This window comes from Carcharodon carcharias, chromosome 23, assembly GCF_017639515.1.
Source record: "Carcharodon carcharias isolate sCarCar2 chromosome 23, sCarCar2.pri, whole genome shotgun sequence".
Taxonomy (NCBI): Eukaryota; Metazoa; Chordata; class Chondrichthyes; order Lamniformes; family Lamnidae; genus Carcharodon; species Carcharodon carcharias.
The window spans coordinates 30,691,891-30,716,978 of NC_054489.1; the positions used below are offsets into that span (position 1 = coordinate 30,691,891).

At 40.9% G+C, this 25,088-nt stretch overlaps 1 protein-coding gene across 1 annotated transcript in view; it reads left to right on the plus strand.

Annotated features, from left to right (window-relative positions):
- Positions 1 to 25,088, plus strand: part of slc35b1 (solute carrier family 35 member B1) — a 40,847-nt gene that overhangs the window by 9,021 nt on the left and 6,738 nt on the right. The window contains exons 3-6 of the mRNA XM_041173533.1: positions 1,211 to 1,341; positions 2,541 to 2,571; positions 10,453 to 10,613; positions 18,540 to 18,666. Coding sequence (XP_041029467.1) covers positions 1,211 to 1,341; positions 2,541 to 2,571; positions 10,453 to 10,613; positions 18,540 to 18,666 — 450 coding nt within the window. The remainder of the gene's footprint in view (positions 1 to 1,210; positions 1,342 to 2,540; positions 2,572 to 10,452; positions 10,614 to 18,539; positions 18,667 to 25,088) is intronic.

Genomic DNA, 25,088 nt, shown 5'->3' on the forward strand with positions numbered 1-25,088 from the left:
CAGCGGGAACCTGCTCTCCTGCCTATAGTATAGATCCATTGGTGAGGTAAGTAGGAAGGCCTAGTGGTAAGGTGCATTCCTGTTGAAGCCACATCCCCTTTGACATCATAAGCTGGAGTCACCCCCCATGAGGTCTGCCTTCGGTTCAATAATGGGTAACTTTTTAATAATTTAAATGTTTCCTTTAATCTGCTTTTAATTCCAGCTGCCTGCTGGCACCCCCAGTTCTGTTCCCATCATTCCTCACACACACACACACACACACACAGCACCCCCCCCCCCCCCCCCCCCAACCCCCACCCCTCCCCAGCACCGCTCCCATTTGTCTCCCACTCGCAGCTCTGCTCCTCCTTCTCCTCCCTGGACTCTTCTCCAATATCAAAAGGACTAAGGAGATGGGAGGGGAAAGCAGAGCCACATGTGCTGGTGTCAGAGGGTGGTTTACAGGGAGTGCGGGAGTTTTTGACACTCCTGATTTAAGGGGCTGCGCTCCTGAGGAGGCTCTATCCCTGCTAGGAGCAGTCCTAAATAAATTGATATAGCAGTAAAAGTACAGGGCAACCAGCTCAAGTTACATGCTAACAGCTGCTCAGGGGACTATCAGCATGGACTCCCATGGAGCCCATTCAGGCGTGCTGCAACTTCCGGATTCGAGAGTATTGAGCTCCCAGGAAATTGTGATGCTATTCGGCTCTCGGTGGTGGCGAACATCTCAGCGCTCACTTGTCGATTCTGTAAGATCCGGGCTATTAAGTTGTGTCACGATGGATGTAAAAGAAATCAAACCTGTAACTTCACTTCAGATCAGAGATTGAAAGGGGCTATTCCCCAGTAATCAAAATGAAATTGAAGGCTGTGGGATTTTCAGTAGCTAGTTTGGCTCAAGTTCAGGATGTTATAGACTGCAAGTGTAGTTATTAGGGCACCCAAAAATCATTTAGAACTGGTCATTTTGTAAGTATAATTTAAATATGTTTATATTAGAAGTTTTTGGAAATTAAAAATTGTTAAACTGCATTTGTATAGTGTGAACGGGGGCAAGTCCTTGACTGCCAAGTCTCTCTCTCTCTCTCTCTCTAGCCATGTATAATTATATATCTAAAGAATTGCACAGTATTTGAGTAGTAAAATCTGGTATTCTAAAACGCAAACTTGTTTGCCCTAATATATAAATTGTATTGGCTAATATATTTTGCATGTCTTATTCCAGTAATACAAGTCTTTGAAAAACCTTCACCTGAACGAACGCCACGTTGGCTGTATGCAGTTTGTTCAATGTCCTACTTAGGAGCAATGGTGTCTAGTAATTCTGCGCTCCAGTATGTAAACTATCCAACACAGGTTGGTATTAGATGTCGTATATTCTTTTTACAAGAGTATTTTTGAATATTCAAGTCTAATTCTACGTGAAAATACATTGCTGAATCTTTATTGCAAGATTTTTTTTAAAATAATAGATATTTGACGTTGTTTTGATAAGTTTTTGTAGTGTCATTTTGTATTGTATGACATTATTTTGAGATATATAATTCGAGTGTAACCTTAGCTAACCCTTGTAATTGTTGTTCTAACTTATTCAAAGAAATAGTGTTGAACTAATTCAGGCCTCTCTTTCCACTTCCCCCATCCTCCAATTTAATAAATATTTGGATCTCCTTGAATAACATTTTTACAGATGTAAATATAAATGGTTGCTGTCATAGAGCAAGTGTTGCTCAAATTTGAGCGCTTCAAAGATGAATAACTGGCATGTGCTTGAAAGAATAATGTGTTTTAAGAAATCCACAAACTATTATATGAATTTACAGTAAAGTGGATTGGATCCAGAAAACTAGTTTTAAAAAGTATGCAACCTCAAATATTACTATAATGTACTAATTATGTGCAAATAGTTCATTCTGATTGGTGTAATAAATTGTCCAAACAATATGCATTTCAAACACGTGCACATGTATATTTAATGGGATAAGTTGCTAATTGGTGTTCTCATCGATATCTCATTAATTGAATTCTTAGTAATGAGAAGTAAGTTTTTTAAAAGCTGAACCTATGTCTCAAAACTAAATATCCAATATCCTGTTCTGGTATAAATCCTCTGTGGTATTACTGAACAACTTCATGAATGTGTGCAGAGAATATGGGGTCAACATGTCTGAATATGTTGTGTCCTGTTGAGAGCAAATAACCTTGAAGAAATTGAGTGTGTAAACATTTGGGGAACCTTGCATTGGAGCATTTCTTCGCTTTTCCCTTCACCTTCCTCATTTTGATTTATGTAATGCAGTAAAAAGAAAACGTTGTGCTTTCCCTTTAGCTGATACTAATTTTTCCCTTGTTTGGACATCTTCTACTGCCTTAAAGCAGCTTTTTTATGTAATTTATGGATGGGGAGCATGCTGTACATAGTTTTATCTAAATGTGCAATAAAGATCAAACTGTAATAGAGATTCATGAGTAAAGTACGTTTCATTTTTAAAAAAAATATGGCATTCCTCATGGCAACTCCTAATGTGAACTAATGGACATTCCTTTCATTTCAGGTTCTAGGAAAATCATGCAAACCTATTCCAGGTAGGTTAAGATGATATAGAAAGCAAGAACTTGAACTGGCACAGGACCTTGTTGCACCTCAGCAATAATGTCTGTTTTTATATGAAACTTCATAGAGACATGAGGAAAATGAATGCTGAACTAAAAGCTTGTTTGAGAGGTGGATTTAGAGAGGTTCTTGATAGAGGAATGGGATGTTAGAGGAATTTAGAGAAGGAATACCATAACATCAAGAAAGACATGGTTGCCAGTTGTGGGCCAAAAAGGAGGGGGAGATGCACAGGAATCTAGATTCAGAGGAGGCAGAGCCCTGGTGTGTAGGACTGTAGGAGGTTTCAGACATAGGAAGGGACAAGGTTATGGAGAGATTTAAACACAAGGATAAGAAATTAAAAGAATTCCTCCTTTGGGCGATTGCTGAGGGTGGAGAATGGAAGGCTGGCCAGATGTTCATTGGAGTATTCGCATCGAGAGGTGACAAAGGCATGGATGAGTTCCTATCTGCTGCCAAAACAATGTTCTGGAGGTGAAGTACGTAGTCTTTGTGACAGGGATGTGATGAAATTGGAAGCTCAACTCAGCCGTTCTGACTGAACTTAAGGCAGTGATGTTAATGTTTTAACAATTACATTGTTAAGGTTTGTTAATGTCAATCACATTGTTAAGGGAAACAGTAATGGGTATTTGAACACATAAATTGGGGATAGCTAGGGCACTGGGTATGGGCAAGTAGTGTTGACACTGGACAAAGTCAATAAACTCAGCAAGGAAAGACTATGTGTCTTAGTTTTGACATCACCAAACAGATGGAATCATGTTAAACATTTGGTCGCAGAGGATGGTTGGCCAAAAGGTGAAAATTGGAAACTAAGACATCTTTTAAGACAGAAGGCTATAATTAGAGTTACTTCGGAGAAGAATTGGAGTCTGGGTGCGGGGTTGAGGGGGGGTTTGTCCCAGGGGTAGTGGATGGGTGCAGGAGGTTGGGGTTGTCGGAGGTAGGAGACCTGGGGTTGGGGGGAGTCCTGTGGGGAGGTGGGGTGGGTTGGGGTGTGGGAGGAGTCCCATGAGGTCGGTCTGGGTCTTTACAATAGTTACTCAGAAGTTAGAAGAGATTTTAATTCTTCTAACTTTTCCTCAGTAACTATTATTATAACCCTGGTGGAACCACCTGAAGTTTGCGATTTAAATCCCAATTTCAGATGGTTCCCAGTGTAGTGCCATTGTCTAGAGGAACTGTGCATTTCTGGGTAATTGCCGTGTAAACCCTTACTAGGGAACTTCCCAGAGGGATTTCCCAGTGCATCTTTGGGGTAGCCCCCCAAATCCGATGCTGGGGAGCTTGGAAGTTATGGGCCACGAGCTGTAAAACGCAGATGATGCATGGTCAAACTTTGATAAACTTAGAAGGGTGGGTGGTTATTCCATAAAATGATATATCATGGAATTTAACAGGCTATATACAAGATTGTAAAAATTCTATTTGGAGATCCCTAATTCAGTGCTTGCTTTCAAATTGTTGGATTGTGCTAAAGTATCAAACATGGATAGGCTCCAAGATTTGATTGGAGTTAGATTCCCAGAAAGAGATATGCTTCTGGAGCAGATGCCTGAAGCTTAAAAAAAATTCGGGAAACATTCATTTCCAGCCACTTTCATAGCAATACAAAAGATGAAGAATTCAATGTTGGCAGCATTTTGACACCATTTAGCTATGGGGCATGTGTGAGTCTGAAAGAAGAACCATAAACAAAAGAAATGAGGATGAAGACTCTGGGAGCTCTAACAGACAACAGGAATTGGGTAACTGTGTCAGGAGAATGAACCCCAGGAATAACCGAGGAATGATAAACAGGTGTTTCTGATGTGACTTGAAATATCATTATGTGATTAATTGTCAGGGTTTCTGAAATGACGCATGATAAGGAAGGATTACTGCTTGGCCTAAATAGCCAAGTGGTTATGGTACTGGGCTTGTAACCCCAAGATCAAGAGCTCAAATCTCACAATGGCAAACTATGAAACAATAAGGAAGGATTGGAAGGGAAAGATGACAATACTGATCAGTCAAAAGGTGTTGTACTGGTCACCAGAAGCTTTAGTTCAGTAATAGTTGTTCTAGTTGCAGACTCATTCACATGTGCTGTGTTAGACAGGTGGTGCACATCCACCATATGTGGATTGGTTAAAGTGTTACCTGGATTCCCTAAATAGTAAAGATCGAAGGAATGTTGTGGAATATGGAAGCTCTACTTACTTCGGGGATGATAACACTTTAAAATCACTAAATGGAGTGGTGATCCTGTGTAAAATAGCCAGGATAAACCATTTTATCAGTGCAGATATGATATCCTGTGAAATACCCTTAATGTTCAATATGCAATCTATGAAAAAGACTCAAATGAAATTGGATATAGAACATGATAAGGCACTTGTTTTTGGGAAATCTGTAGAGTTACAGTTTACACAATTGGGATGATATTTGTATCCCCTTAACAAGACCTGACGTTTCTAATCACAATGTTAAAGAAGTGTTGATGACATCAAAGCACCGCAAAAACATAGAAACTAGGACCAGGAGTAGGCCAATCAGCCTTGGATCAATAAAACTAGATTTTATTCCAGGTGGCATGGTACTTTACTAAAGAGAAAGGTAGAAATAATGGAAAGGCCTGGTTAAGGTTATAGGCAATGATGGAAAAACAGTAACTTTACAACAAGGCATTCAAACTGTTAGGACACATTGCGCGAGGCCAATTGGCACTGATTATACATTTGCAGAACCTGAACAGGTAATAGAAAGTGAAGAGGCACCGTGCACTTTACATTCGGATATGTTGAACAATTACTAGGAGCAGATTACAATAGATAAAGGGCTGACTAAGTACGAACAAAATGGCTCAGGGTTTTGAAGAAAGCCTTGGTGATCATGATGTCAGAGTAAACTTTCCTACTGCAGGAAGCACGAGCTTGAAGATTTTCTTAGCCTTTTAGCAACATATTTCTGTGAATGTAAATGAATTGACATAAAAACTGCATTTTTGCAGGATGAGAAATTTCAAAGGAAAGTGTATTTGAAAGCACCTAAAGAGGCTGGTGATATAGAAGGGAATCAGGAAATGAAACACTTGTGCTTATGCGTTGAATACTGCATTAAGGGTATGATATTTCTCAGTTAGGCCAATCCTGCTGAAAACGGGTTGTATTCTGCTAAAAACAGACCCAGCAATGTTCTGTTGGTATCACAAGGAGAAACTAGCAAGCATCTTTATGAAGCATAAAAGCAAAATACTGCGGATGCTGGAAACCTGAAATAAAAACAGAAAATGCTGGAAAAACTCAGCAGGTCTAACAGCATTTGTGGAGAGAGAAACAGAGTTAATGTTTTGAGTTCATATGATTCCTGAAATGTGATGGAATTTATACTGTTTAAGGGGGGTAGAACAGGTGAAGAAGGATTAGTGATAGGTGGGGGCTAAGGAGAGATTGACAAAGATGTAATGGACACAAGACAAAGGGAATGTTAATGGTAGTGGTGAAGACAAAAGAAGGTGCTGATAGTGGCAAGGTAAGGAAGCAGAATCCCTTTTTAATATTTTTTCCCCAACCACCTTCCCCAAAAGGGCCATCTGTCACTTGTTCTATGTTGTTCTTTCACAGAATGCTGACCCTTGTTTTGCTGCTGACACATTCTGCTTTCTTACCTTTATGTCACTATCAGCACCTTTAGCCTCGACCATTATCATTAGCATTCCTTTTGCTTTGTGTCCATGACACCTTTGTCAATCTCTCCTTATCCACCTGCTTTACCTGTTTCTCTTCCCCCCCACCCTGAAACAGTATAAATTCCATCACGTTTCAGGAGTCATATGGATTTGAAACATTACCTCTGTTTCTTTCTCCACAGATGCTCTCAGACCTGCTGAATTTTTCCAGCATTTTCTGTTTTTATATCTTTATGAAGCACGTTGACGATTTTCTGTGGGGAGGTTCTGCAGAATTTGAGCAACGGGTTGATTGATAAAATAAAGAAGGAATGTAAGGTTGGAAGTTAGGCGTCAAGGCCTTTAAACATAATGACATAATGGGTTAGATGTTACGCAGAATAAGTCGGGAGTGACCTTGAGTCAACAATCTTATCTCAAATGTCAACCACATCCCAACAAATTGGACTGGGTTCTCACAAAAAGAGGATCGTGCATCCAAGGGAGAAACAGACCAATTAAGAAGTTTGATTGGACAGTTGAACTGGTTGTGCACTCAGACTAGACCTGATGCCAGTTATGATCTATTGAAACATATTACAGATGAGGAAGTTCTGAGAGCATATAGAATAAAGAAATTAAATTCAGAGAAATGCACACTCAAATTTTCAGCCCTGGGTGATCCAAAAGATATGAGGTCAGTCATTTTTGGCACCTGAAGCATTGCTATTCTACTAGATGGATATTCTAGCGCAGCAGGTATTCTTGGTGGGAAAGAATAATAAATATTGTCCTCTGGCCTAAAGCGAAGAAAATAAAAAGGGTAGTTAAAACCACCTTAGCTGCTGAAACACTGGGTGTTAGTAGAAGCAATAGATATGGGGGTATACTTATCTAATATGCTGAAGGAAATCCTCTGCAAGTGGGAATCTGAGAAAAGTTTGCCCATAGAATGTTATGTGGATAACCATTCTCTTTGGGACAATGTTCATCCAACAAAGGGTGTCACTGAAAAAAAGGTTGAGGATTGACCTTGGTAGCATAAAGAAAATGTTGGAAGGAGGGGAGGTTTCCAAAATAAAACGGGTGGATGTAAGTCACTAATTGCCAGCCTATTCTTTGAAGAGAACTGTTTGCTGTAAGAAATTATTAGATGCACTGGAAGAAGGATGCTTGTGTTATAGTGAGAATATAGAAAACCAATTTTATTTTGATTGCATTGAAATTATTTATATATGGTAAGGAAGAAAAATAGTCTTGTTCAAAGAAGAGGGGATATGGGATATATGAATGGTTGGTTGTACTATAATGTGAGACATAGAAGATGATCATTTATATTTTTATTTCTCTTTGATTAGTTTGAAAGTTTCTTCTTGTGTTTTCAACAGTTTCGATTTGAAATAAAGAGGGGAATCTGTTGATGTCATCAATTGCATTAAGGGAAACAGGCGACGGGTAGTTGACCCCCCTTTAAGGGGCTATCACCTTTAATAATTTGGTGATTAATTTATTTTATTGGTTTCAAAAGTGTATAAATAGGGGATAGCTGGAACACTGGGTGTGGATGACGAGTGTTGACAATGGACAAAGTCAATAAACTCTGTGAGAGACTGTTATGATGTGGCAGATGATGTGTGCCAGGTGGACCAAATCCACAAAGGAAACTTGGTCGTGCTATCACAATGGTTTTGCAGTTTGTATTTATTACGTGAGTATGTGTGCACTGAATTCAGAAGTAATGAGTTCGCCAAATCCTTTAGAGATTTAAAAAAATTGCATTAAAATATTTATTAACAAGATAAAAAATTTCAAGCACTTGAATAAGACTACAATTACTTACTATTGTAATAAATCCTAAAATTCCCAATTGGCCTGACTCCCAGTTATACACCCCCTTTAAGGCAACCGTCTAAAATTTATTTTAGATTTGAAACAGAACCAGCAAGTTAACAGAATATCACTTGACAGTGGAATTCCAAATGGTTTTCCCAAACTTCAGTTACTTTACATAGCAGACTTGGGCATAAATGTCTGGAGGCTTCTTGAAGGCTGTTTCTCACAGCCTGTTAGATGTTACATGGCCTTCTCCACATAGTCTTTCATTCTCTTTTTAATATGTAAATTCTATTGTTCCATATGTCTTTGAAACTGTACCTTCCTCATAATATAAAAAACTTTCACGTTGCCAATGTTGTCAGTAACCTTTCGGAAAAATAAACACACCCCTTAGCCTTGCTTATCTAGTTAGTTGTAAACAGACTAACATCCCATTGAAATCCAACAATCTCTTCATTCATCTAAAAATGCAAATTCCCTTCACACCTTACATGCTAAGCCAGCACCCATGTTTACTCACTAGCATGTCAAGCACATTTCTACACCTAGCTTCTTTTGATGATTTCAAGCTTGCAGTCTATTTGACTCCAAATGTAATTAAATCACACAGACAACCATCTATACTTACACCCATAAGCCTACTTTACAATAACCAGGAAAATATTATGAAAATTATTATACTTTCGTCACCGGGACTAAGACTTCAGTTTGTATATTTTTCTTATAAAACAGAGATATGCTCATTGCTATCTCAAAAAAATTTCAACCCGAACAAAGATTTAGAATGGCTATGTCTGCCTGTGACCCGAACCAAAGGAGCTACCTGGCAGTATTGGGGAACCACTAGTGACCCCCTTGTGGGCTCCACAGACCTAATTCAAAGACAGCTATACAAAGGCCACCTGCTTTCCATAACGCAGGCTGGCCAACAGGCATCTGCTTGTCTGTTAAGACAAATGGCCGGATAACCTTCCTTTCAATTCTTAATAATTGGGACATTTCACCATCTCATGAACCCAGACGAAGGATACACCTCCCTCGTTAAAGACAGAGTGGAAATGTGGGATTCATGTGACATGCACCTCTGGCTTGTGGAACCAGTAACATTGCTTTTCTGAGCTGCAGAGTCTCAGTCTGCCTCTTTATCATCTGAATAGCAGCCTCACGGACAAGGAGCTCTGGCCCTATTTACAGTGCTTCTGCTAGAAATTCTGTGCCATTGCATATAAGACTGATTCATCTCTGCATGCCTGTCTCATCATGTGAAGTCAACACCATTGGATAAGTGAATTCTCCAGCATTCGTTTTCAGCTCACTGACCTCTATGAAGGAATTCCTCATTGGACTTTGATTCTGGACTCTGGAACCCACGTGAAACCAAATTTATTTTCTGTGTGGTCTCTGCACTGTGAATCAATCTTTTCTCCCTCTTTTACTGTATGAATGCAAAGGAGGCAACGTTATGATCTGCCTGTGTTTTGAGTGTGTGCAAATAAACTAACTCTTTGAGCTCATCCTACCTCGAGTTTACTATTAATAATCACACCAAAACCGAGGGATTGGGAAATAAGCCACCGCTTGTTAAGGGGGGAAGCAAATCAAAACACCTTTCAGTTTATGGACAGGTGGTGAGAGGAGTATTTAGTGCTGTTTAATGCCCTCTCCTGTTCATAGCAACTCTGTCAGCAAGGAAGGGCCATGTCTTAGTTTTGACTTCACCAACCGACTTGAATTCTGTAAACAAGTGACCTTGGAAAGGGATGTTGCTGGCTAGAATACAGAGTTTATGGCATGGACTGAAGACAAAGGCTTTGTTCTTCCTGATGTTTTACTCTCTGGATGTCCCAAAATATTTTAGGTCCTGCAAATCCCTTTTTGAACTGCAGTCACTGTCATTATGTGGGTAAATGCAGCAGCCAATTTCTATAATCATATGAATTACCAATTAGTCTGTTTTTGGTGGTTTATGGAGGAATTTTGGCCTGCATAATAAGAGAATGTGCTATTCCTGAAATAATGTCACAGAATAATTTACATCCACCTGAACCACAACAGACCAATGCACAATTTAGCATAACCTGAAAGTAATGCATTACAAAACATACTTGTTTGAAACAGACAGTGTTCAGTCTTGCCATATGCCCAGTGGGCATTTCTGTATTGCCCTAAACAAATCTAGATATCATCTGCATATTTATTGAATACTGCAGACTATTTAGCGGTAAATAAGCATGAAGATGTTGACTTTTGACCCCATGCTAACACTATTGCATTACTTCATTGCAGTTCCTCCAGTTATTCTTTAAAATGTTGTGACTTGTACTCAAGTTTTTATAGTTGGTTATTTTGTTTTGTATTGCAGTGATGGTTTTAGGAGTCCTTATTGGAAAGAAAAGATATCCAATCACCAAGTATCTATGTGTGCTGCTCATCGTTCTTGGAGTGGCATTATTTATGTACAAACCCAAAAAAGGAATTGGCAGTGCAGATGACCACATCTTTGGATTTGGGGAAACACTGTTAGTAAGTATGTGTCTTCTAGCATTTTTATTTGTCAGAAACACATTTTTCATTTTGCATTAGCCTTTGGACTTAGCAGATCCATGGACGTTACTAACTGTTGGGCCAGTCAGCCGAGTAAGTTTTCACATTGTGCTTTGTGATGGTGGTATATATGGGTCTGTAAGGATAACCCACAATAACTGATGTGAGCTTTAATTTTTTTTTTAGCAGATAACACTTTAAATCCACTTGACTTTTTTTTTCTATTTCCCCCATTCTCTCAAGTTGTCAAAAACTGTTTGGTCTAATGTTTTTTCTATATAGGTTTATTTTCTTAAAGCAGACATTAAGATATCCCCATCCAGCACTACTCTCCTTCGTCTGGCTGAATTTGTTCTCACACTGAACAATTTCTCCTTAAACTCCTCTCACTTCCTCCAAATAAAAAGTGTGGCTATGGGTACCAGCATGGGCCCCAGCTATGCCTCTCTCTTTATGGGGTATGTGGAACATTCCTTGTTCCAGTCCTACTCCAGCCCTCTCCCACAACTCTTTCTCCGGTACATCGATGATTACTTTGGTGCTGCTTCATGCTCTCGTCTGGATCTGGAAAAATTTATTAATTTTGCTTCCAATTTCCACCCCTCCATCATTTTCACGTGGTCCATCTCTGACACTTCCTTTCCCTTCCTTGATCTCTCTGTCTCAATTTCTGGTGATAGACTGTCCACCAATATTCATTACAAGCCTACCGACTCCCACAGCTACCTCGACTACAGCTCCTCACACCCCGTTTCCTGTAAGGACTCCATCCCAATCTCTCAGTTCCTTCACCTCTGTTGCACCTGTTCTGATGATGCCACTTTTAAAAACAGTTCCTCTGACATGTCCTCTTTCTTCCTTAACCGAGGTTTTCCACCCACGGTGGTTGACAGGCCTCTCAACCGTGTTTGGCCCGTGTCCGGCCCATCTCCCGCGCATCTCCCGCGCATCCCCCCTCACATCTTCTTCTCCCTCCCAGAAACATGTTAGGGTCCCCCTTGTCCTCACTTATCACCCCACTAGCCTCCACATTCAAAGGATCATCCTCCGCCATTTTCGCCAACTCCAGCATGATGCCACCACCAAACACATCTTCTCTTCCACCCCCTCTGGTGGCATTCTGCAGGGATTGTTCCCTCCGGGACACCCTGGTCCACTCCTCCATCACCCCCTACACCTCAACCCCCTCTCACGGCACCTTCCCATGCAACCGCAGAAGGTGCAACACCTGCCCCTTTACTTCCCCTCTCCTCACCGTCCAAGGGCCCAAACACTCCTTTCAAGTGAAGCAGTATTTCACTTGCACTTCCCTCAACTTAGTCTACTGCATTCGTTGCTCCCAATGCGGTTTCCTCTACATTGGAGAGACCAAACGCAGACTGGGTGACCGCTTTGCAGAACACCTTCGGTCTGTCCGCAAGCATTAACCAGACCTCCCTGTCGCTTGCCAATTCAACACTCCACCCTGCTCTCATGCCCACGTGTCCGTCCTTGGCTTGCTGTATTGTTCCAGTGAAGCTCAACGCCAACTGGAGGAACAGCACCTCATCTTCATCTTCCAGCTAGGCACTTTACAGCCTTCCGGACTGATTATTGAGTTCAACAATTTTAGATCATGAACTCTCTCCTCCATCCCCACCCCGTTTCTGATTTTCCCCCTCCTTTTTGTTTTTTCCAATAATTTATATAGATTTTTCTTTTCCCACCTACTTCCACTATTTTTAAGTGTATTTCCATCCATTGTTTTATCTCTACCTTTTAGCCTATTTTGATCCCTTCCCCCCCATCCCACCCCTGCTAGGGCTAACTATACCTTGCCTGTCCTGCTTTCTACCCTTAATTAGCACGTTCCTTTAGATAATATCACCACCTTCAACACCTCTTTGTCCTTTTGTTTGTGACATCTTTTGGTTATCTCTACCTATCACTGACCCTCTATTCAGCTCTTCTTGTCGCACCCCCCTCAAACCAACTTATATTTCACCTCTTTTCTATTTTTACTTAGTTCTGTTGAAGGATCATTCGGACTCGAAACGTTAACTGTGTTCTTCTCCACAGATGCTGCCAGACCTGAGTTTTTCCAGGTATTTTTGTTTTTGTTTAAAATATTTCTGTTGTTTCTCCTGGCTTCAACTGCCCATTTCAGAGATCGGCATAACTTAAAAAAAATTGTTCAAAAATTGTTTTTAAACTTCTTTAAAAATCAAATGAAAGCCCAGATTGTAAAGTTGGGAATACTTGCTTAAGTAAACAATGGGCTCTGCTGAAAGCTTATACTCAGTGATGGCCAGAGCCTAAATGAATAATAAACATCCAATTAAAAATAATTATAGATTAGATAGACATTCAACGCTGAGGCCTTGAACATCTGCACTGTTCTTCTGTAGTCTGTGGAACCCCAGAGATTTGGCCATTTATAGCTATTTATACCTTTTCTGTGGGACTTCTGACGATCTTCAATTTGATTGGTATAATGGAAATTCCAAGCTTTAGTAGATGCACAACCCCTTTTGAAGCAAGCAACAATGAAACTTGAATTCCAGAGTTGTTACAATAACACCTTTAACGTAGTGAAACATCCCAAGACATGATGCAGGAGCATGAAAGAACAAAATTTGGCAATGAATCACATAAAAAGATATTAGGACAGATGGCCAAAAGTTTGGTCAGAGATAAGTTTTAAGGAGCATCTAAAGGTTGGAAAGCGAGAGACAGAGGCAGGCTGAGAGATTTAGGGAGGGTATTCCAGAGCTTAGGCCCTTAACAGCTAAAGGTATGGAAAATAAGGGATTCTCAAGAGGCTAGAATTAAAGATGTGAGGTTATCTCAGACATTTGTGGGATTGGAGGAGGCTGGAGATGAGGACGGACAAGACCATGGAATTTGAAAACGAGGGGATTGTGATGCTTTGCTGTAGTGGTGCAGCATAATGTCCCATCAGCCTAGTCTTAATCCATCATAAAAGTGATGGAGGAGTTGCCACCAATGCTATTAAGCAACATGGACTCACTAACAACCTGTTCACTGATGCTCAGTTTGGGTTCTGCCAGGACTGTCTGCTCTAAACCATGTTACAGCCTTGATCCAAAAGAGATGATTTCTAGAGCTAAGGTTTACACCCAACATAAAGGCAGCCTTTGACTGAGTGGGGCATCAAGAGCCCTAGCAAAATTGAACTCAATGGGAACAGGGGGAAGACTCTCCACTGGCTGGAGTCATACTTAGCACATAGAAAGATGATTGTGAATAATCGTTTGGTAGTACAGAAATTGAGTATTGCTGAAAAAAAGAGACATGTCTAAGCTTTTTGTCTTGCACTCATCAGGACACTTGCAAAAATACCAATGTCAGGGGAAAACAACAATTTATTCTGTATGAAGAGAGTGCTGATTGTTTGGCAAGTGGCATTGCCATGGAGAATGCACCAGTGATGGTGACTGACAGTTAACTGCCATGCATTGTTTGAAATTCAAACCAGGCAGATTGACCGTGATTGGTCAAGGCGCACTGCCCTGAAGAATTAGTCAACGAATGGCTGTCACTTACATTGTGCCTCTTTCAGCTAAACAAAATATGTTGAAGGGTCATGAGGACTCGAAACGTCAACTCTTCTCCGCCGATGCTGCCAGACCTGCTGAGTTTTTCCAGATAATTCTGTTTTTGTTACAATGTATGTATATGTTCTTTCTGTCTGCAAAGAACAGAGCCCGGTGTATTAATATATGTAGCTTCCAGTACACACACATGAGCCACACTGTGAGTCCGACTGACGATCTTAAATTTGGTTGTCACTGTAGTTCTGAGCACATTGGACAACATTTGCTAAATGATCCTCAATCGCGGAATCACATCTAATGTTGGACACTGGTTTGAGTTTTGTATGCATGGGCTGGTTGGGTACAGTCTGTACCCTGCCTGTTGCGAACAGCAGCTAGGACATGCTGTTTGATACAATCCTCCTGTCTTGGCTGTTAACTGTCAGTTACCATCACTGGTGCATTCTCTATGTCAATGTCACTTGCCAACTAATCAGCACTCTCTTCTCATACAGTATAAATGGTTGTTTCCCCTTGTATTAGTATTCTTGTGAGTGTCCTGATGAGTGCAAGACAAAAAGTTTAGACATGTCTCTTTTTTCAGAAATACTCAAAATGATTGTGGTTGTTGGAGGCTAATGATCCCAACCGCAGGACATCACTGCAGGAGTTCCTCGACCAGGGCTGTAAGGCCATATCGTCTTCAGCTGCTTCATCAATCACCTTCCCTCCGTTATAATGTCAGAAGCGAGAAGGTTCGCTTGTGCAACGTTCAGTTCCATTCCATAATCCCCAGACAGTTAAACTATTAGTGCCTCTGGACAGCATTTGGTTGAGAGCTGAAAAGTGGCAAGCAATATTTGCACCACGCAAGTGCCAGATGTTTAACATCTCCAATAAAAGAAAGTCTAAACACCTCACTTGACATTCAGTGGCATTACTATTGTTGAATTCCCCATGATCATGGTCACCATTGACAGGAAACTTAATTAGACCAGCCACACAAATATTGAGACTACAAGAACAGGTCAGAAGCTGTGGAGTCTACAATGAGTGACTCACCTCCTGATTCCCCAAAGCCCTTCCACCACCTACAAGCCAGGAGTGTGATAGAATATCCTCCATTAGTTTAAATGAGTGCAGTTCCAACGACATCCAGGACAAAGTAGCCCACTTGATTAACATCCCAACCGCCACCTTAAACATTCACTCCCTCCACCATTGGAGGAATGTGGCTGGTGTACATACCATCTACATGATGCAGAAACTCAAATCAAAACTTTTTCACCAGAACCTCCAAAACATGCGATCTTTACCACTTAGAAGGACAAGGGTAGCAGGCATTAAGAGAACATCACCAAGTTCCCTTCCAAGTCATTTTACGTTCTGTCTCAGAAGTAGATTGTTGCTGCTGCATCATCGGTAGGTCAAGATTATAATTCCCTCTCTGTGGGAGTACCTTCACCACATGAGCTGCAGCACTTCACCAACCTTTCGAGGGTAGTTCGGGATGTGCAATAACTCCTGGCCTTGCCAGCGCTGCAAACATCCCATGAATGAATAAATTTAATGTGTTAGGTCCCACTATAGTGCTTTCTAATTACAAGATTCATACCTGTTAACTTTTGAAATAGGCAAGTTCTGTGCTTGCACCAAGGAGGAAAGAAGCCAAGTGCTTGGTTAAGATGAGACATTTCTGTGTTAGGGATTTCTTACATATTTGCCAGATATATACCAGTATTATAGCTCTGCTGGAATAGTTTAGTTTGGTGTATGCAGGATGTCAGCACTGCAGCTGGGATGTTGAGTTTTTTTTGTTATCTGATCTTGTTACTGTTACTTAATTGATTTCAGCCACCTCAAGTAGCTATTTACTAATAAATATAAAATACTAAGATAAAGGCAAAATACTGTAGATGCTGGAAATCTGAAATAAAAACAGAAAATGCTGGAAAAACTCAGGTCTGGCAGCATCTGTGGAGAGAGGAACAGAGTTAATGTTTCAAGCCCCAATGACAACTCCTCAGAGCTAAAGAGATGTAGAAATGTGATGGATATTATACTGTTTAAGGGGTTGGAGCAAAATAGAAGATAAGGGATAGGTGGGAGCTCAGAAGAAATTGAGAAAGATATCATGGACACAAAACAACGGGAGTGTTAATGGTAGTGTTAAAAACAAAAGAAGGTGCTGCTGGTGGCATAAAGGTAAGATAGCAGAATACGTTAATAGTCAAACAAGGGTCAGTGCTCTGTGAAAAGTGGATTTAAAAAGGGGTGGAAATGGAGGAGAGAGGTCATGGTCTGCAGTTGTTGAACTCCATGTTAAGTCCGGAAATCGGAAGATGAGGTATTGTTCTTCAAGTTTGCGTTGGGCTTCATTGGAACATTGCACCAGGCCAAGGATGGACATGTGGGCATGAGGGCAAGACGGTGTGTTGAAATAGCAAGCAACAGGAAGGTCTGGGTCATCTTACAGACTTAGCGAAGATGTTCTGCAAAGCGGTCACCCAGTCTGTGTTTAGTCTCCCAAGTGTAGAGGAGGCCAAATTGGAAGCAGTGAATGCGGTAGACCAAATTGAAGGAGGTGGAAGTGAAATGCTGCTTCATCTGAAAGGAGTGTTTGGGACCTTGGACTGGAAGGAGGTAAAGAGGCAGGTGTTGTACCTTCTGCGATTGCATGGGAAGGGAATGAGGAGTTGGAGGAGTGGACCAGGTATCATGGAGGGAACAGTCCCTACAGAATGCTGACGGGTTGGGGGGTGCTGAGGGGAAGATGTGTTTGGTGGCATCATGCTTGAGTTGGTGGAAATGGTGGAGGATGATCCATGGAATGTGAAGGCTGGCGGGGTGAGAAGTGAGGACAAGGGGGCACCTTATGGTTCTGGAAGGGATTCATGGGTTCGGACAAGACTTAACCAATGAAGGCAAGACAGGACTCCTTGGATAATAAATTTTTAAAAGTTTATTACAGGAAGAAAGGTATACTTTAAGGGAATGATTTTTACAAATCTTGCGGGTGATCAATCGAAGCAACAATTCTTGGAACAACTCCTTTGGCTGTAGTTCTCTTGGAATTCCGCCTCTGGAATCTTCAGTACTTGGCTAGCAAAGAATCCACTGAGAACCTGTACTTTAAACCCCTTAACGACCATTACCTTAACCCTGTTGTAACATAATATTTAGTCATTTCTGTTGCTAAGTAAATTTAATTTGATTCCCAATTACTTATGTCACCTGCTCTCATTACCGTAGGCAGGAGCGCAATAGAACTGTTTTGTACTTTCTCTTTATCTGATCCTATACATTTGCTTTCATGAAATTTCAAATAGTGCTTCATTTACTTTGGTTCTTCTTAAGGTCATGCTACATTTTTAAGGCTAATCAGAGCCTGAAGGTCTCACAGCTGGCATGTTTTATCTGCTTCGCACATTCTTTTCATGAACACAGAGGCTTAGAATCAATTAGAGGCTTTTACAGACTTAGTGTTAAACCCATTCTTTCTAATACAACTACTGATTAATTATTGATTCATTAATTGTAACTCAAGGCTTATTGCTTATTCAATCATCTGTTGCTGACTGGTGGTTATCTTAATGCAGTAATTCTGATTAATACCTTTGGTTAATACACGATACAGCACACAGTATACAAAATGCCTTCTTCACCTTAAAGTTAGTCTCCAAATGGTTTCCTTGATCTTGCTAGTTTGCGACAGTGGATACAATATGAAAGTAGCCTAAAAATGGTCAAGCTAAATTTAAAAACTTGCTACCCAGGTCTACTTGCAGTTCTTAGACTTCACATTGTCCAGTGCCCTTGATTTTTTCTTAATGAGGCATTGAATGAGCCATAAAAACAAAAAACCCTGTGAAAACTTCACAGGAATGGCAGCATCTGTGGAGAGAGAAGCAGAATTAACATTTTGCTGAGTTTTTCCAGTATCTTTCGTTTTAATTTCAGAATTCCAGCATTTGCAGTATTTTGCTTTCATCATTCGTACAGTAGATGGATGGTCTCCCAATCTGTTACAGATCACCAGACCCCACCCTCTCTCACATTTGAATACTATGCCTTCTTGATTTCTGCTTTTCCAATCTTGATTTGCCAACTTCGTTTAAGTTCTCACAGTCTCTTTATCAACTCTTAGGCTTAACTCAATTGCCTGAAATGTTTTTGTGAAGCCTAAAGCTGCCATTTCTGTCCATTCAACGGTTCTAGTAACACCTCACTTTCCAATTAGAATTTCCCAATACTAAGGAATTACTCTGTTTGCTACCTACTATTTGCTACCGACTTACCCTACGCCTATCACTTTGTGCTTAAATACATAATGTGCATAACAAACATTGATTCAATTTTTTTTTTACAGTTAATCTCCTTGACCTTGGATGGATTGACTGGAGTTGCACAAGATCACATGCGAGCTAATTTCCAGACTGGTTCAAACCAGATGATGCTGAATATAAATGTTTGGTCCAGTTTTTTCCTGGGAATAGGTAAAAATGTTGTAAATATATCTTGGCATTTTTAAAAAATGTTTTATGAAGTGAAAAGTATCTTGCAGTAAATTGAAGCAATATACAGAATAGAAATTTGTGACAGATGGAAAGTGTGCGGGACAAGATAGACAGGCAGTAACCATAATGCACCTCCCAGTTAGTACTGTGGGAAATACTCCTCCTTCAGTTTAAATCGGTTTGTGTGTTGAGCAAATTACTGGACTGTGCTGTTCTGTGCTCTGTTAAGCATTCAAAGGATCCTTTTCTTGATCCCCTCCCTTCTCCACTTACCTCTAGCTCCTCATCTTCTGATTAGGCACTTTAGAGCTTAGAGGGCTCAATTTTGAGATCATCAACTTCAGATCATGAACTCTCTCCTCCATTTTGATCATTTTGCCCCCAAGTGCCAGTCTGTATCATCATCTTCTTGTGTTTTTGCTATCAGACAGCACTGACCTTTATTCTGCTATTAACACCTACCCTGGACCAATGTTTTGTGTCCTTAACACTATCATTACCATTCTCTTTGCTTTTTGCTCTACCTGCCCCTCCCCCCTTTTTCGACAGCACAAGGCCCATCATTTTCCGACGTCTTCAGTTCTAAAGAAATCATATTGGACTCAAAACATTAACTCTGTTTCTCTCTCCACATATGCTGCCAGATCTGCTGAGTTTTTCAGGATTTTGTTTTCATTTCAGATCTCCAGCATCTGCAGTACTTTGCTTTTATTTTAACTTAAGATGAATGTTTTGTGGGATCTCAGTTGCAGAAATACCTTTGAGGGTCCATTCATCCTCTGTGTATGAGTAGAGCAACCCCACAAGGTAGGAAGGGGATGCTGTCCTTACAAAAGCTTCTTGTAGGGCATGTGATTTCCTTTCATTAGCACTGAACATAATACCTTGTCTTACATGCTGTATCACTTTTTCTGCTGTTGGCAACAGTATTCTACCGTTGATGGATATTAAAGAAAAAGAAGGATTAGGAAAACAACCTTTTCCTTTCAAAATAGAAAGGATGCATATGCCCAGCATTGTCATTTAATCTCTTCCATTAGGTTACTTACCAAAAGTTGTTGCAACACCCTTAAGCATGTGTGTACATAGACAACAGAGGAGTGCATGATGAGCAAGAATATGAAGAGGTTAAGAGAGAAGTTTGAAAAAAAGCTTACGAAGGCAAAGGGGAACCTTGAAATTAAATTGTCAAGGAACATAAAACAAAATAGCAAAATATTTTACAGGCACATCAATAAAAAAGGAAGGCTAGAATGGGAATAGGGCCATTAAGGGATTGACAGGATAATATCACAGATAACAATAGTGACATGATATTAAATAATTTGAATATTTCTGAAAAAGGAGACATTGTCAAAGATTATCATCTTACATGCGCCAGGCCATACACAAGAACGCCAAATTTCAAAGGGAGCAACTATTTATACTGTATGACAAAGGGTGCTGATTGATTGGCAAGTCAACTCTGGTCAAGGCATTGCCATGAAGAATGGACCAGGGATCTATTGTCCCCCACGCTTTTGTTTAATTCAAAAAAGGCACAATGCCTGGACATGTTCCTTTTGCTTGCAGAGGACACATCCCTATGTTTGAATATAATCCATAGCAAAAGATAAGGTGGAAGCATTTGCAACAATCTTCAGCCAGAAGTGACAAGTGAATGATCCACCTCGGTCTTCTCCGGAGGTCCCCAGCATCACAGGTGCCAGTCTTCAGCCAATTTAAGTAACACTCACCCCACATAAGTGCCAGGCAATGACCAAATAAGAGAGAATCTAACCATTGCCCCATGATATTCAATGGCATTACCATTGCTGGATCTATCAACACCCTGGGGTTGGGAGGGGTTACTATTATCCAGAAACTGAACTGGACTAGCCATATAAATACTGTGGCTGCAAGAGCACATCAGAGGCTGGGAATGTTGCGATGGGCAACTCACCACCTGGCTCCCCAAAGCCAGTCCGCCATCTGTAAGGTACAAGTCAGGAGTGTGATGGAATATTCTCCATTTGCCTGGATGAGTGCAGCTCCAACAACACTCGAAGCTTGACACCATCCAGGACAAAACAGTTTGCTTGTTTGGCAGCCCATCCACAAACCTTCACTCCCTCCACCACCAACGCACAGTGGCAGCAGTGTGTGCCATCTACAGGATGCACTGCAGGAACTCAACAAGCCTCCTTAGACAATACCTTCCAAACCCATGACTACTACCATCTGGAAAGACAAGGGAACACATGGGACACCACCACCTGAAAATTCTTCAAGCCATTCACCATCCTGACTTGGAAATATATCGCTGTTCCTTCGCTGTCGCTGGGTTAAGATCCTGGAACACCCTCCCTAACAGCACGATGGGTGTATCTATACCACATAGACTGCAGCGGTTCAAGAAGGCAGCTCATCACCTTCTCAAGGGCAATTAGGGAAGGGCAATAAATGCTGGCCTAACCAGCGAAGCCCACATCTCGCGAATGAATTTTTTTAAAAAAATTGATTCACTCCTGTGATATCAAGAAACGACTAAAGGCACTGGATACTGCAAAGGCTAAGGGCCCTGACAGTATTCTGGCAACAGTACAAAACAGTACAAAAGGCTTGTGCTCCAGAACTTGCCACGCCCCTAGCCAAGCTGTTCCAGTACAGCTACAATGCTGGCATCTACCCAACAATGTGAAAATTGCCCAGATATGTCCTGTACACAAAGCAGGACAAATCCAACCTGGCCGGTTAACGCCCTATCAGTTACTCTCGATCATCAGTAAAGTGATGGAAGGGGTCATCAATGCTGTCAAGCAGCACTTGCTGAGCAATAACTTGCTCACTGAAGCTCAGTTTGGGTTCTGCCAGGATCACTCAGTTCCTGACCTCATTTATAACCTTGGTTCAAACATGGACTAAAGAGCTGAATTCCAGAGGTGAGTGTGATTGCCCTTGACATTGAGGCTTAATTTGACTGAAAATGGCTTCAAGGAGGCCTAGCAAAACTGGACTGAATGGGAGTTGCGGTGGGGGGGTGGTGGGAACTCTACTGGCTGTAGTCAAATGTAGCACAAAGGAAGATGGTTGTGGTTCTTGGAGATCAATCATCTCAATTCCAGATCATCATTGCAGGAGTTCCTCAGGGTAGTGTCCTAGGTCCAACTATCTTCAGCTGCTTCCTCAATGACTTTCCTTCCATCGTAAGGTCAGAAGTGAGGATGTTAGCTGATTGTGCAATGTTCACCATTTGTGACAACTCAGATACTGAAGCAGTCCATGTACAAATTTTGCAAGATTTGGACAATACCCAGGCTTGGGCTGACAAGTGTCAAGTAACATTTGTCCACAAGTCCCAGGCTATGACCATTTCCAACAAGAGAGAATCTAAGCATTGTCCTATGACATTCAATGACATTACCATTGCTGAATCTCCCACTGTCCTCATCTGGGGGGGGTTTCTGTTGACCAGAAGCTAAACTAGACTAGCATTTAAACACAGGCTACAAGAGCAAGTCAGAGGCTGAGAATCCTGCAGTGAATAACTCACCACCTAATTCCCCAAAGCCTGTCTACCATCTATAAGGCACAAGTCAGGAGTATGATGGAAGACTCTCCACTTGCCTGATGAGTGCAGCTCCAACAATACTCCAGAACTTGACACCGTCCAGGACAAAGCAGCTCACTTGATTGGCAACCCATCCACAAACATTCACTCTTCAGCACTGACCGTGTATCATCTGCAAGATGCACTGCAGCAACTCACCAAAGCTCCGTAGACAGCACCTTCCAAACTCACGACCACAATCATCTAGAAAGACAAGGACAGCAGACACGTGGGAATACCACCAGCTGGAAGTTCCCCTCCAAGCCACTCACCATTCTGACTTGGAAATATGTCGCTGGGCTAAAATCCTGGAACTCCCTCCCTAACAGCACTGTGTGTGTACCTGCACCAAATTGACCGCAGCAGTTCAAGAAAGCAGCTCACCACTACCTTCTCAAGGGTAATTAGGGATAGGCAATTAATACTGGCCTAGCCTGTGCTGCCTACATCCCATGAATGAGTAAAAAAAATGCCTTGACCAATCAGTCAACTTGCCAACCAGTCAGCTCTCTTTTTTTCTAATGCAGTATAAATTGTTGCTCTCTTTGCAATTTGGCATTCGTGCATTTGGCCTGATGCGTGCAAGATGAAAAGCTTCAACAGCATGTCTTTATTTTTCAGCAACACTCCAGTTATGTATTACCAAGTGACTATTAAATAATTATTTTGCTTTGGTATTTACCAGGAAGATAGAACAGGTGAACGTGGCATTGGATGATAAGTAAAAAGATAAGTGCATTTAAAATAAAGAAGGAGATGTACTGAAAAACTAATCAAACTCAAAAGAGGGTAAAACACCTGCGCCCAAGCATTTTAAAAGAATCTAGGGCAGAGATAGCCGAGGGTTTACTATACATATTTAATAATTTGTTAGAGAAAGGTGCAATGCCAGAGAACTGGCGGAAAGCCAACGTAATACCTATAATTAACAAGCGGAACAGAACATGTCAATGGAATTATAGACCGTTCAGCTTAACTTCAGTAGTAGGAAAAAAATGGAGTGCCTACAAAAAAAAGAGAATAGAAGAAGAACTAGAAACAAAACAATAAAGTAATGAATAATCAGCTTGGATTTCAAAAGGGAAAATCTTGCTTGACCAAACTTGTTGAATTTCTTGAGGCAATAGAGAAGGTAGACAATGGTAATACAGTATTTGCAATTTATCTGGATTTACAAAAGGCCTTTGAGAAGGGGCACATTAATAGACTAATGAATAAGGTCAGAAAGTGTGGAATCAGGACAAGTGGCAGTATGGATTGCTAGTTGACTTCGAGCCAGAAAGCAGAGTGTGGAAATAAGGGGTAGTTATTCACTGGTAGCAGGGTTATTCCACATGGACCAGTGCAGGGACCACTACTGTTCACAATGTATGTTAATGAGTTGGACTTTGGAATCAAAAACAGTTTCTAAATATGTGGATGACACTAAATTGCGGGGAGGAATAAGGAAGTCACTTAGTAGATGCAAGTCAAGGTGGGGTAGAGAAAGAATGGGATCGCAAGTATAAATACACCAATCACTAAAAATTAAGCCACAGGTTAGCAAGGCCATAAAGAAAGCAAATCAAGCACTAGGGTTTATTTGTGGAGAGATAGAATTGAAAAACAGGGAAAGAACCTTGGTTAGACCACACCTTAATACGGTGAGCAGAACTGCACGCAGTACTCTAAAAAGATTATAGAAGCACTGGAGAGACTGCAGAGAAGGTTTACAAAGTTGATACCAAAAATATGTGGGTGTACATATCAGGAAAGGATTGACTGACTTGGGCCTCTTTTCTCTTGAAAAAAGAAGGCTGAGGAATGAACTAATAGAGTGGATACTGAGAATGTTTCTTCTTGTGGAGAAGAGCATAATTTGAGGCCATCAATAGAAGGTAGTTACCAAGAAATCCAATTGGAAATTCAGAAGAAACTTCTTTACCCAAAGACTAGTGAGAATGTGGAACTTGCTGCCACAGTGAGTAGTTGAGGTTGAAGTGAATAGAGTAGAAAAACTAGTCCACCTTATGAGGATGAAGAGAATAGGGGTTTGCGATGATAGATTTGGATAAGGAAAGACTGGAGGAGGCTCAAGGGAACATAAATAGGGCCTGGTCTGGTTGGGCTGAGTTGCCTGTTTCTGTTCCGTATATCCCATATAATTCTGTGATTTATTAAACTTTATTATCGAAAACTGTTTATTGCCTACTTCATGATATTGGTTGCTCTTGTACTGCAGTTACTGGTTTTGCATAAGGATTACGGTTTGTGAGCTTGGACGCATATGTACAATTTTGCTTCCTTGACAGCTAATTTTTAACATTGAGAGAGTGCAGAATGGAGAGACACTTGCAGGATTAAAGAGTAGAATGTAGTATATGACATTTAAAACTGAGTTTTACATTGGGCTGAGATTATACTACACTTTCAGCATGTATAAAGTGGTGAGATACCAGCTCCTAGAGATGGTCTTGTACCTTTGGAATTCAGTGCACCCTGAAGTCAGATTTGGACTTAACTCCCAGAAGAGTTATTTCATGTCAATATACATTGGAAACCTCTTTAGGAAAGCTGGAGTGCACTGGCTGCTACAGTTAAATTCAAGATTAAAAGCTAAGCTTATTGATGAGCTTTTGGAAATGTAAATTTTGGGCAGGGGAATGGAAAATGATAGCTGCTGCACATTTTATAATTTTCACAGCACACATTGTGTGGTGATTCACAGCTGCCCATAGAAACATAGAAAAGAGAAGCAGGAGTAGGTCATTTGGCCCTTCAAGCCTGCTTTGCCATTCAGTATGATCATGACTGATCCTCTGTCTCAACGCCA